This window comes from Akebia trifoliata, chromosome 1 (genome assembly GCF_017979445.1).
Source record: "Akebia trifoliata isolate Shusen 1 chromosome 1, ASM1797944v1, whole genome shotgun sequence".
Lineage (NCBI taxonomy): Eukaryota > Viridiplantae > Streptophyta > Magnoliopsida > Ranunculales > Lardizabalaceae > Akebia > Akebia trifoliata.
In genome coordinates, this window is record NC_141375.1 from 25,897,965 (window position 1) to 25,912,607 (window position 14,643).

General features: G+C 33.2%; 2 protein-coding genes across 2 annotated transcripts; both read right to left on the bottom strand.

The window, feature by feature from the left end:
* Positions 1 to 5,211: 5,211 nt before the first annotated feature.
* Positions 5,212 to 6,118, bottom strand: LOC147411254 (uncharacterized). Its single transcript, XM_086446554.1, has 2 exons — positions 5,885 to 6,118; positions 5,212 to 5,808 (listed from the first exon to the last, which is right to left on the bottom strand). Exons 1-2 carry the CDS (start codon positions 6,020 to 6,022, stop codon positions 5,362 to 5,364), a joined length of 585 nt encoding a protein of 194 aa, XP_086302680.1. The 5' UTR covers positions 6,023 to 6,118; the 3' UTR covers positions 5,212 to 5,361.
* Positions 6,119 to 11,937: 5,819 nt separating this feature from the next.
* LOC147411255 (uncharacterized) lies at positions 11,938 to 12,773 on the bottom strand. Its single transcript, XM_086431977.1, has 2 exons — positions 12,555 to 12,773; positions 11,938 to 12,426 (listed from the first exon to the last, which is right to left on the bottom strand). Exons 1-2 carry the CDS (start codon positions 12,771 to 12,773, stop codon positions 12,013 to 12,015), a joined length of 633 nt encoding a protein of 210 aa, XP_086288103.1. The 3' UTR covers positions 11,938 to 12,012.
* Between the last annotated feature and the right edge of the window lie 1,870 nt (positions 12,774 to 14,643).

Below are 14,643 nucleotides of genomic sequence, written 5' to 3' on the forward strand. Positions count from 1 at the left end.
CCTGGGCTAATCCAAAATTATTTTAGATTTTTTTTAACTAACTAAACTTTTACTGATAAGTTCTTATATCTCTCTCAAGTTCACTTTCCTTATCTAGTTATTTGTGAAGATTTTATCCAAATGGTGTTTTCATCATAAGTTGTGATGAATGCACGCAGTTGGGTATGTAGTTGACTTGGCAAGGGTACAAAACCATATATCTTTTCCATTGGGATATACAAGAAAAAGATGTGCAATTCTGCGTTCTTGTCACGTCAATCATGTACCAAAGCCGCGTGGATTTCATCATTATTCTTTCATTATAAGTGTCCAAAATGGTTTTATAGTGTCGCACGTATAATAAAAAATAGGGCACACGTTAAAGTGTAATACAAAACACTTTGGAAATTGGATTCTGAGAGTATTTTGGTAAAAAATAAAATAAATTAAGAGCATTTTTTGATACAAAATCCAATTTCCAAAGTGTGGTTTTTGCACTTTAACATGTGCCTTACGAGCACACATTAACAAAATCCTAAAAGATAAAAAGGATTGTAAGAAATAATTTTGTAAGAGGAACTCCAATCGGCTTCAAATCTCTATATTTAAAAAATAGTGTACTCCGTACCAAACTCCAATCAGGCTTCAAAATAATTTTATTTTTGTGAGTGAGTGAATAATGATATAGAAAATGAATAGTAATTTGAAGATGGTTAGAATTCAAAAGTGATTAAGAGTTTTCAAAATGAAAAATATGTCAATTTGAAGACAAAATTTGAAACCTTGGGTTGAAATTGCTCTAATAATATTATTGAACAAGTTAACCTATATAGATGATATTTTTTCATGAGAATTATTTTTAATTATTTGCTAATGTATGTGAATTTGCATAAAAATTTCAAGGTAAAAATTCACTTCTAATCAATATAATTACTAAAAGACCCTTTATTGATTTTGGTATCCAAAGGTATCCTAAAATCAAAAGAGAGGCACAAATCAACTCTCATAAGCTAGGGCTTCAAGTCATAGCTCAATTGATTTGATACATTGCAAAATAACTTTGAGCTTGTGGGTTCAAGTCCAAGTCCAACCTTACCATCGAAAAATAAAAAAAACTTTCATAAACTATGTTTGCGCCCAGAGCGGAGCTAGTAAGGAGACATTGGGGGCAATTGCCCCCACTTAACTTTTTTGGACATTTTAGATACTCTTGAATTTATGATTAAATTTGAGATGCCCCTACATTTTGAACTACTAACATGCCCCTCCAATTTTTGCCCCCTCCCCCTTCGATTAACTATTAGTTTGTCCCCACTAAAAGAAAACTCTAGCTCGGCCCCTGTTTGCTTTCCCCTACTTGTATTACCTGTTCTATACATGTGCATAATTTATATTTAGATATTGATTTGTTAATTAATCTATATTATATGTCTTTACTACCATCAGGGGCAGACTTACACTGAGGACAATGGAGGCAACACAAGAAGTTTTGAAGTTTGAAGATGCATGAGTTATTACAATAGCTAATAACGGTAGGTAAGAAAATATGTAGTTATTACCCCCACACAAAATTTCCCCTATTTTCCTCTAGTTGTTGCCCCCACAAAAATATTTTTGCTCTTGGTTGCCCTCAGGAAAGCAAAATCCTGCCTCCACCCCTGACTACTATAATGGGAGAAGGCGAAGTAAAAGGTTGTTGACCATTGAAATCAATTTTATTTTTATAAAATGCCCTTTAATACATTTAAACTTACTAATTATTAGGTCAATTTTTTTTCAAAAATGCCCTTCAATACATTTGAACTTATAATTATTAGGTCTTTTTGGTTAAAACCAAGAAAAAAAAAATTACAAATCTATCGACTCCCATGTTCACATTAGTTAATTTGTTGAAATTACTAATTTTCTTTGTTTCTAGTCTACAATATTATTATGAGAAGGGTATAATGTAAATTCAAAATCACATGCTACTAAGTATAATGTCAATTGATTAAATATGTTATTTATTAGATTTTAAAGTGATTTGGGGTTCTCTAATGAAAGCTTTATTTTCTCTTATTTCTTGCATCCTAACAATGAAAATGGAGTCCCATATTGTTAGACCCAGAGTTAAATTCATTCCTACTATGCTTAACGATGAATTGGAATCGATTTGTGATTTGGTTGGTACTAGTTTTGTACAAACAAATGACCTAGCAAGTGATTGTTTGCTCACAGCTCAACACCGGTTTGACATGTGGCGCTGATGTAATAAGAGAGAAATTTTCTCTTTCCTTATTGACTGTCCGCTATCCAAAAATCTTAATTTTTAGATTTCAAATTTTAACAAGTATTGCGGGATCCATATTGGCAGTCAAACACCACACTGATTCACATTTCATGGAAAACTCATGGTAAAAAAAATATTGAAAAAAATGTTTTTCAAGCTTGATCAAAGATGTTAAAAATGGATGACTACTGAGCACCCAAATTTAAAAGTATAATTTACTGGTGAAAAATAATCTCTTTTTTTTTTTAATTTTTTTTTCAAATTCATAGAATTTCATCACCTACAATATTGTGGTATTAGATCATGTTTTTGAATGCCACAAGGTGAATTAATTAAGAAATTTCATTTTTTTCATTGTGGGCAAGGGAGAGAAAAGTTCTCCTCTTATGACATGTGAAAACAGTGTTGATCTATGAGCAAACAATCATTCATCAAGCTGACTATATTCTTTTTTTTTTTTTTGTTCAAATATTACAATGATCCCCATGTAAATAATTAGAAACCCTCTATTTGAGTAAGGGAAAATTATTTAATGTCTTCTTTCTATTTAGTCTCTGAATTTTGGGGGTTAGTTAAGTAGTCTATTCCTCTTTTCAAATCCGTCTCTAAACCCCACTTTAGAAAATTTTCACGATTGAAATGTCAAAATTCTCATAACTACTCAAACTTGTCATTTTTCATCCAAAATATTGGATTTCCAACATCCCAATCGAGGTTTGAAGATTCTATTCCGATGAAAGGATTTGAGAAGGAAGTATAAATTATTGTTAAGGGATTATTCAAGCATTTTGAAGATGTATGTAAAAAAATTAGGATTTTTCAATTCTTTTGCTAGATTTTTTTTAATGAAAATAAATCGGATGGTTCTTTTAGTTTGAAATCATCTACACAAGTCGTTATGTCAAGTTTTAAGTCGTTCTTACCAATTTCCATGTATTTTAATTGCAAAAACTCGAAAAATCATAAAGAGATAGATTTTACAACATCGAGGTCGACAATATTTATTTTTGAGTTCAATATTTTTATTGTCTAGTTTGAAATTTAAAAAAAAAAATTGTAGAACTCAACAATAATTAAAATCGGTGAGGTCGACAATAATTATTGATGAGCTCGACAATTCTTTTTTAAAAAATGTTGAACTCAAAATAAAAATTAACGACCTTGACACTATAAAATCCACTTGTTTTCATTTTTTTTGAATTTTTTCAACTAGAATACATGAAAAGGTCGACTTAAAACTTTACATCTAGACTTGTGTAGATGATTTCAAATCAAAATAATCATCCTTGACCGATTCTCATCTAAAAACAAAATAAAAGATTTGAAAAATCCTAATTTTTTACATACATCTTCAAAATCCTTGAAAATGACTTTCTTACTAAAACCCTTTCATCAAAATAGAATCTCCAAAAGTCAGAATTCCAAAAATCTAATTTTTTAGGTAAAACTTGGTGAGTTTGAATGATTAGGACAATTTCAATATTTCAAATGTGAAAAATATTTAGAGTGGATTCATGGACTCATTAGAAAAGAGAGATTTATGAAATTGACTATTTAACTCACGTCTAAAAGTCGATGATTAATTAGAAACAAGGACACAAAGGGAGACATTGGTGACACAATGACTTGGTGGCACGCACATAACTATAAAGAGATTTATGAAATTGACTATTTAGCTCACGTCTAAAAGTCGATGATTAATTAGAAATAAAGACACAAAGGGGGACACCGGTGACACAATGCCGTGATGGCTTGAAAATAACTGTAGATGCTTTTCCACAAGATACAAGTCCTTTGTTTCAACCTTGTACCTCGATTTGCGTCTTTCCAACATTGGTCTAAATAATTTTCCCTCAGGATAACAATGACTCGACCTTTTTTCAGCATGAGTTTTGATAGTAAGCACCCAAGATAAGAGGATTGAAACCTTCTTCCCACACCTCATCACATACCACGTTAGCAACAAATGCAAGGATTGATCCCTAAAATCTCTGTTCATCACATACCACGTTAGCAACAAATGCAAGCCCTAAAATCTCTCTTTTAAAATGAATCCAGATCGTATAACGATATGCAAGGATTGATCCCTAAAATCTCTGTTCATCACATACCACGTTAGCAACAAATGCAAGCCCTAAAATCTCTCTTTTAAAATGAATCCAGATCGTATAACGATTTTAGGACCCGACTCCCGCATCTCAACACATGCCACGTTAGTCACAATCCAAGATATTTGACTTCTAAAATCTCTCATTTTTAAAACTCCCTTGGATTTGTGGCTAAACGTGGCATGGATCGACATGTGACTCCTCAACCTTGGGTGGATAGGTTGGGGACTCTTCTAAAATTTGCTAGGATTACGACTTATGTGGCATGCGTTGAAGCGTGGGGAAGAGGGTTTCAACTGTCCACGTTGGGGGCATGCGAGCTGTACTCTAGGATTATAAATAAATAAATAAAAACACTTGAATTGAGCTAGGCCCATTTCATGAGCATTGACCAAATTCCGCTTACTGTTCATTTTAATTCTCAAAACATGATTTCTCAGAAATCGAGTGGGGTTTGACGACGCTAAGAGGATATTGTGGAGTATTATACCGTTCCCAATATGTTGAGGAATGTGATTGGAGGCAATATGTTGAAGAGTGTGATTGGAGAGAAACAAGCACATCTTTGATGGGAAAATGGAAGATTGTAATAATACGATTTTATCCATTATAGGACTTATTTTCTGTTGGTCCAAAGTCTTTAAAGAATTTAGGAAAATCTTTTTCGAGGATTTTATTTTCAATTGGGATGGGATTTGCCGTAGTAATAGTAGTGGCGAGTAATTTCTTTCTGTAAGGACTTGCTAGGTTGGTCACCTTAATGAATGAAATGCTATTTATTAAATATAAAAAAAAAAAACTCGCTGATTTTTTCTTCCGAGATTTTTACTGGGGAAACATGCAAGATAAAGTCACTTGTACCTGTGAAATTCTTACTTTAAATTACCGTTCATATTTAAGTCAAACGTTGGTCACGTTTTCGTAAATATCTAATAAATAAGATTCAAGAAAAAACGCCTAGATGATGCCATTGCACTACAAATAAACAAAAACATAAAGAATTTCTCAATCCTTCTTATCCCTAATAGTCACCCCAATCTCTTCAGACTTCCCAACTACAGTCTCTTTAACCTTCTGTGTCGTCTCCTTCGCTGCACCCCATGCTTCCTGCACTGTTTGCTTCGCCTTCTCACTGAAGATTTGAACCGTCTCTGTCACACTCTCTGTTCCCTTCTCCACCGCCGACCCTGTCTTGTTCTTCACTTCTCCAGATGTCTCAGCAGTCTTCTCAGCGGCCTTATCTGCTGTCTTATCTTTTATTTCTCGAGTCTTCTCGACAGCTTGGCTTACCTTCACCTTAGCTTCTTCTACCTTCTCTTTCGCTTTCTCCATTCTTTCCTTTGTGGTGCCTTTTGCTCCTGATGCTTTGTTCTCGGCTTCCCTAGCTGATTCGTTAGCCATGTTACCCATCTTTGAAGCTGTCTCTCTCATTCTTTCTGCTTCTCTATCACCCTAAAATTCAATCACCCAACATTAAATAATCAAACAAACACAATTGTATATATAGAGAGAGGATTTGTATACGTACATCGTGGTGTTTGGAAGCAGAAGCAGACGTGAAGCAAACCCTGGAGGCCTTACGAGTTGAAGAAGAGCTAAAAGAAAGAGAAGGGTTTTGAGGGAACGCCCTTGAAAGGTTATAGAAGGACGTGTTTTTGATCGCCATGTTTACTGTCTTTAGTTTCTTTACTCAATCGCCATTGAAATAGGATGGGAGAGAGAGATTAGTTGCTCGACACGTGTGGTGAGTGATGGTCACGTTTCTTTACTCAATCGCGTTGAAATAGGATGGGAGAGAGAGATTAGTTGCTCGACACGTGTGGTGAGAATGGACACGTTCTTTACTCAATCGCCGTTTAAATAGGATGGGAGAGAGAGAGATTAGTGGCTCGACACGTGTGATGAGGGATGGACACGTTACATGCATGCTTGCCGACACCCTTGTTCATTGTTCAACTAGTCAAACTCTAATCGGGTTTCAAAATAAACCCTTTTATATTTGTAAGTATATTTGTGAGTGAGTGATGAACAGTGATTTGAGGACAATGCAGTTGGTTAGAGTTCAAAAGTGATTCGAAGTCTTCAAAATATAGAATATGTCAATTTGAAGATAAAATTTGAAATCTTTGAATTGAAATTGCTCTAAAAATATTATTGAACTAATTAACCTATATTGATGATTTTTACCATGGGAGTTATTTTTAATTATTTGCTAATGTACATGAATTTGCATAAAATTTTCAAGGTAAAAATTAACTTCTAATTAAGATGATTACTAAAAGACCCTTTATTGATTTTCGTATCGAATGGTACTCTTAAAATAAAAGAGAGTCACGAATCAACTCTCATAAGCTAGAGCTTAGAGCCATAGTTCAGTTGATTTGATGCATTGCAAAACAACTTTGAGCTTGTGGGTTCAAGTCCAACCTTTCCATCGAAAAATAAAAAACTTTGGTAACTTATGTTTGTGCCCCTACTTCTATCACTTATTCTATACATGTGCGTAATTTATATTTTTTGTATTATATGTCTTTACTACTATCAGGGCCGGATTTACATTGGGGACAATGGGGGTAACACAAGAATTTTTTAAGTTTATGAAGATGCATGAGTTATTACGATAGATAACAACAGCAGGTAAGAAAATCCCTTGTTATTGCCCCCAAACAAAATTTCCCCTATTTTTCTTTAGTTGTTGCCCCCACAAAATTATTTTTGCTCTTAGTTGCCCTCAGGAAAGTAAAATCCCACCTCCTTGACTACTATAATGGGAGAAGGTGAAGTAAAATGTTGTTGGCCATTGAAACCATTTTTTTTATATTATAAAATGCCTTTCAATACATTTAGACTTACTATTTATTAGGTCAAAATTTCTTCAAAAATGCCCTTGAATGCATTTGTACTTATAATTGTTAGGTCTTTTTGGTTAAAACCAAAAAAAGAATTACAAATCTATCGACTCCCATGTCCACATTAGTTAATTTGTTGAAATTACAAATTTTAATCTACTAAGTATAATGTCTATTGTGTAAATATGTTATATATTGTGGTAATATATTTTAAAGTGAAGGAGACCTTTGTGATTGTTTCACATAGATTGATTATGTGGAAATAAGGATTTTTATTGGTTGCTTCTTTTCGAGGTGGAACTAATATTTAAAAATCAAATAGAAAGTTGAAGATGTGTGCAAGTACCAACCATGTAAAGAGCAACACCAAAGAAGTCACCTCGTATGTGCAATCTTTTATTTAATAATAATAATAAAAAAAATACTCAGAACTCTGTTACGTATTCACCTCTATTAACACGTATTTACAAATTACTAAGAAAACTATTAAATAAAAATTCATATAAAAGGAAAGTAACATCTAACACACACACACACACACACACAAAACCAGACACTTAGGTGCTGTTTGTTAAACTAAAAAAAATAAGTGCTGAATAGCATTAAGCGCTGAAATTTATAAGCGCTGAATTTAAGTGCTGAAAAAGTTGTTTGTTTAGATGCTGAATCATGTTTGTTACACATTGTTGAAACTGATAAATTGTCTTTGTTACCCTTACAATCATATTATACATTGTTTGCATGTTTTAAATGCTTATTTATTATCAAACACAATAAAATATATTATTTCTTATAAAATTAAAATACAATTTATTTTTAAATAATAAATAATACTCAAATCTTCAATTTATAAATAATAATTTCTATTTATAAAAGCCCACAAATTTCAAATTAAAAAGAATAATGTCATACAAGTCACCAAAATTTGAAATCAACTTTCAAAAGAACTTAATTTTTGATGAATAATTTTCGATGGAAATGAAGGATGTGTAATTATAAAAGCACCCTATGAATTAATAAGGGCAACCCACACTATAGCCATTTTTTGTTTTGTTTTATATGGATTAAAAATTTTGGAATGACCAAATTTTTAGTGAGGATAATTTATATGGTCTAGAGATCATCCTCACCAAAAATCAGTTTATTTTGAACTTCTAACTCGTTAAAAATAGTTTTCAAAAAAAAAAAAAAAATGGACAATTTATGGTTCTTGAACTTGTTTTGATAGGGTTAAAAGTTTCAAGATGTGCTGATTTTTTGTGAGAATGATCTCCTCATTGTAGAGATCATCATCACCAAAAATCAACTCATTCCAAAATTGTTAACCCATATAAGACAAAATAATTTAGCTATGGTGTGGGTTTATTAATTTGTGGGGTGTCTATATACTTATCCATGGGATATAAGAGGTAATATCCTTTTAAGAATAAGGGCATAGTTGTCCATGCTCAAAAAAACAAAGGGCATACTTGTCCGTGTTGAAAAAAGCGAAGTGCTTACCACTTCAGCACTTTTTTTCAACATCAAAATAGTGCTGAATTTTTTTCACTTATTTTCAGCAATAAGCACGAGTAAACAAACGCGCTATTTTGACAAAAGTGCTGAATTTAATTTTTTTCAGCAATAAGCACTGAAAAATAGTGCAAACAAACACCACCTTAGTAATTGGGGCTGAGGCGGGACTAATTTTGCTGTAGACCTTTCAATCGAGTGGATTGTCCATATGTCCCTCCTTAGTAATTGGGGTTCATAATTTTACTTATTAGATTTTTAAGTGATTTGGGGTTCTCTAATGAAAGCTTTATGTTCTCTTATTTCTTGCATCCTAAGAATGAAAATGGAGTCCCATATTGTTAGACCAGTGTTAATGGATTCGTTCCTACTATGCTTAACGACGAATTGGAATCGATTTGTGATTTGGTTGGTACTAGTTTTGTACAAACAAATGACCTAGCGAGTGATTGTTTGCTCACAACTCAACATCGATGCTGAAGACGTAAGTAATAAAAGAGAAATTTTCTCTTTTCTGCTTGCACATCCACTATTCAGAAATCATATCATAATTTTTAGATCTCAAATCTTAAAATGTATTGTGGGATCCATATTGAAAATCAAACACCACACTAGTCCAAATTTGATGAAAAAACTCATGGTAAAAAAAAGATTTTTCAAGCTTGATCAAAGGTGTTGAAAATGGACAGCTATCGAGCACTCAAATTTAAAATTAAAATTCAACGATGAAAAATACCTTCTTTTTAATTTTTTAATTTTTTAATTCATAGAATTTCATCCTCTACTACACTGTGGTATTAGATCATGTTTTTGAACGCCACAAGGTAAACTAATAAAGAAATTTCATTTTTTTTCACTATGGGCCAGGGAGAGAAAAGTTCCCCTCTTATGACATGTCAAAATAGTGTCGGTCTATGAGCAAACAATCACTCATCGAGCTGACTATACTCTTGTTTTGGTCAAATATTAGAGAGATCCCCACGTTTTAGTCAAATAATTAGAAACCCCCTATTTGAGTAAGGGAAAATTATTTAATGTTTTATTTTTATTTAGTCCCTAACTGTTAGGGGTTAGCTAAATAGTTCATTTAGTAAATTCCTCTTTTCTAATCCGTCTCTAAACTTCGCTTTAGAAAAATTTCACTATTGAAATTTCAAAATTATTCAAACTCGTCATTTTTCGTCCAAAATATTGGATTTTTGACATCTAATCGAAGTTTAAAGATTCCATTCCGATGAAAAGCATTTGAAAAGGAAGTAAAAATTATTTTCAAGGGGTTCTTCAAGCATTTTGAAGATGTAAGTAAAAAAATTAGGATTTTTCAATTCTTTTGTTACAATTTTTTTTTAATGAAAATAGATTGGATGGTTGTTTTTGTTTGAAATCATCTACACAAGTCGTTATGTCAAGTTTTAAGTCGATTTTACCAATTTTCATGCATTTTAGTTGCAAAAACTCAAAAAATCGAAAAGAGGTGCATTTTACAACATCGGAGTCAACAATATTTATTTTTGAGTTCAATATTTTTATTGTCAAGTTTGACATTAAAAAAAAAATTATCGAACTTGACAATAATTAAAATCGGTGAGGTCGACAATAATTATTGATGAGCTCGACAATTCGTTTTTTAAAACTATTGAACTCAAAAATAAAAATTAGCAACCTTAAAATTGGAAAATCGACCCGTTTTCATTTTTTTGAAATTTTCCAACTAGAATACATAGAAAGGTGGACTTAAAATTTTACATTTGAACTTGTGTAAATGATTTCAAATCAAAATAACTATCATTGAAAAATCTTAATCTTTTACATACATCTTCAAAATCCTTGAAAATGACTTCCTTACTAAATCTCTTTCAACGATATAGAATCTCCAAAAGTCAACCGAGATTTCAAAAATCTAATTTTTTTGGACGAAAATGATGAGTTTGAATAATTAGGACAGTTTCAATATTTCAAACATGAAAAATATCTAGAGTGGGGTTCATGCACCGATTAAAAAAGAGATATTTATGAAATGGACTATTTAAAAACAAAAACAAAAAGTTAGATTGAGAGACCATTATTATTAAATATTGAATCATGGTGGGGTGACAAAAAGGGGTACACTACCGGTGACATTAAATAATTTAATCATGGTGGGGTGACACAAAAGTGGACACCACCGGTGACACAATGACGTGGTGGCACACACATAAGTGTAGATGCTTTTTCATGAGATACAAGTATAAAAAAAACATCCACGATTGTGTATCTCGCAAAAAATATATAATCTACAGTTAAGTGCGTGCCACGAAGTCATTTGTGTCACCCTTGTCTTTCCACGTCATTTGTGTTAATCTTGTGTCTAGGTTTGTGTCATTCTGACATTAGTTTAAGAGTTGTACTGGGGTGACATAGGATTTATTGTGATTCTTACATGGACATGCATACATAACCAAAGATGATTTTTACTCTTATCACAAAAAAACACATCTATGATTATGTGCACATCCCACGTTGCAATAAATACTTTTTGTCATTTCAACATTTTCCTTGGTCTAAATGATTTTCCCATTTGGTAAACAATGAATCTCTTTTTTTGTGGATGAGCTTTGATCTTATGCACACAAGATAAAAGGGTTGATACCCTCTTCCCACACCTCATCACGTTCCACGTTAGCAACAATGCAAGGATCGATTCCTAAAATATCTCTTTTGGTATGAAAATATCTCAAACACATGCCACGTTACTCACAATCCAAGATATTTGACGCCTAAAATCTCTCCTTTTTATAACTCTTGTGGCTAATGTGGCATGTGGCTAGGTGTGGCTCTCAACCTTGGGTGGATAGGTTCGGGACTCCTTTAAAATTTACTTGGATTGCGACTTACGTGGCATGTGTTAGCGTTGCGGGAGGAGAGTTTCAACCCTCCACCTTGGGTGCATGCTATCTGGACTCTAGGATTATAAAAAAGAAAAAAAAAAGCCCATGAGCTTTGACCAATTTCCTTTTACGGTTCATTTTAATTCCCCAAACGTGATTTCGCAGAAATCGCAGGTTTTGAAAAACTCGCTGGTTTTTTCTTCCAAAGTGACAATCTCACAAGTTTTTACAGGGGAAGCATGCAAGATAAAGTCACTTTAAAAACATATGTCGTTACGGTTTACGTTTAGCTAATAATTAAAATGAATCGTCACGTTTTCGTAAATATCTAATAAATAAGATTTAAGTATTAAAAAAAAAAAAAAAAAACGCCTAGATTAGGCTATTGCACTGCAAATAAGCAAATAAACAAAAACATGAAGAATTTCTCAATCCTTCTTAGCCCTAGTAGCCTCCTCAATCTCTTCCAACTTCCCAACTACAGTCTCCTTCGCTGTACCCCAGGCTTCCTCCACTGTTCCCTTCGCCTCGTCACTTAAGTTTTGCAACGTCTCTTTCACACTCTCTGCTCCTTCCTTCCCCTTCTCCACCGCCGACTCTGTATTTTTCTTCATTTCTTCAGCTATGTCAGCAGTCTTCTCAGCCGTCTCATCTTTTATTTCTTGAGTCTTCTCGGCAACTTGACTTGCCTTCACCTTAGCTTCTTCTGCATTCTCTTTGGCTTTCTCCATTGTTGCCGTTGTGATTTCTTTTGCTCTATCGTTCACTCCTGATGCTTTGCTCTCGACTTCCTTAGCTGATTCCTTAACCTTGTCGCTCATAGTTGAAGCTGTTTCTCCACCCTAAAATTCAATCACCCAACATTAAATAATCAAACAAACAATTATATATATATATATATATATATATATATATATATATATAGAGAGATAGATAGAGAGAGAGAGAGAGAGAGAATTTGTATGCGTACATCGTGGCGTATGGAAGCAGAGGTGAAGCAAACCCTAGAGACCTTACGATTTGAATAAGAACTAAAAGAAAGAGAAGGGTTTTGAGGGAAGGCCCTTGGCATGTTAAAGAAGGACGTGTTTGTGATCGCCATGTTTACTGTCTGCATTTTCTTTTTTCTTTTTTCTTTTCTGCTTTTGAAGTGTTGTTCTGGTTGTTTCGTCAGGTACTCGATCGCCATTAAATAGGATGGGAGAGAGATATTATTTGCTCGACACGTGTCGTGAGGATGGACACGTGTCCTACATTCTTACCAATTCCTTGTAGGCGGTTCAACCAGTCAACACATATTCTCAACCCACGTTTGAGACTCGAGTGGTGATAATATTACTCCCCAACGTGGCATAATCCATCGACTCCCCTGACGTGGGGTGTGCTGGAACCCTAGACTTTATGCCTCGGGTTACAAAAAGTTACATCACAATAAATCTGTACAAATGTGTATCACGATGAAAAGAAATCTATGAATCTGACATATCTCATATCACGGAATCGATTGAATATGCCACCTGGTAGCGTCAGATTATCACGACTCTTGAGACTCCCCGTCATCAAGAGAACGATTGAGGTAAGAGGGGAAAAAAATAAGAGTCCGTGACTCACCACACGTGGAGTGTGCCATAACCATATATTTCTCTTCATGCACAGATTTATGAAGATGTGTGCTTGTGTATCCCGAGGCAGAAAGATATGGTTCTGCCACACCCCCACATAAAGGGGTTGACTGAGTATGACAGGTAGAAATCATATTATCACCACTCAAAAAATAAATTTGTTTTTGGAGATGATTTATTATTTTCTGAGGACTAATATATGTTTTTAAGAAATATACTTTTCTTTTTTTTTTTAGCATCCCAATAGTTTTTTTTTTCTTTATGACGGGAATGTCCAGATTTATGTCGGCAGACTAGTAAGGCAAGACAACTAATCTATTAGAGCACCATGTCAAACTTGTATCTCCCCTACAAACCACATATGTTAAGTAAGCCGAAATAAATCCTTGTCGGTGATCAAGGAGAGGGCTTAAACTCAAGACCTCTCCTCGAGGCCCTAGACATGTCGCCCAACATTTGTTGATTCTTATCATATGGAGAGTCTCAACTGTCGGTTGATGCTAGTATTTTCCCTCTTTTACAAGTTGGCAAGTATTGGCACCCTTATCTGGATTGTGGATTTTAAGAATTCCCCTAAGATGGGCACATCAAGACTTTTGTATGGCCTAGGACACATCTACCACTATGTGAAAATTAGAAAATTCAATAAAAAATTTGATTGATCAAGGCCTATGAATTTTAGAAATTGAATTTTGACGGTTTAAGACCTTTAAAATTCTTGATGTTCCCAAATTTGATGGTTTAGAACTGTTAAATTTCTCTCATCTTTCATTAATTTGACAGTTTTGACCTGTCGAAAAAAAAAATAAAGTTGATAATAAAAAATTTTGACCCCCTGATTTGTCGAATTTTATGAAATTTGATAGTCTAATGCCATTAAATTTGAGTTTTTTTCACATTATGTATTAGAATATCAATATAAAATGAGACATCAATCTTTCTTTTAGAAAGACAATGGGGAGATTCTTGTTACCAACCCTCACTAATACTCCAGGACACATAGAACAAAATTTGGATCAAAATCATATCTTTCTGTGTAAAACCATATATCCAAGCCATATTGTGTTTATTTGAAACCAAATATGGCCCAATCTACAATGCTTAATTCGGATTGTTTGGCACTTTTTTTCCCCATGTTTTACTTCCTTCTAATTAATATATTATTCTATTTTATCATTATAAATCTTTTATTTTATAAGGAAAAAAAAAAAGATAATTTAAAAAATATATAAATATAATTTTCATAACAATATATCATTTGGATCCACAAATAGATCTAGGGATGGTTACTTATTTGAGTCAAGTCAAAGGATGTTAAATCATATTCAACCTGTTATTTTGATTTAGATCTACTCTAATAATTTGACTTATAGAATTTCAATTCATATACAGCCCAACCCATTTTATGCCAGGAACAAGGAAATAAAGAGTTTTTAG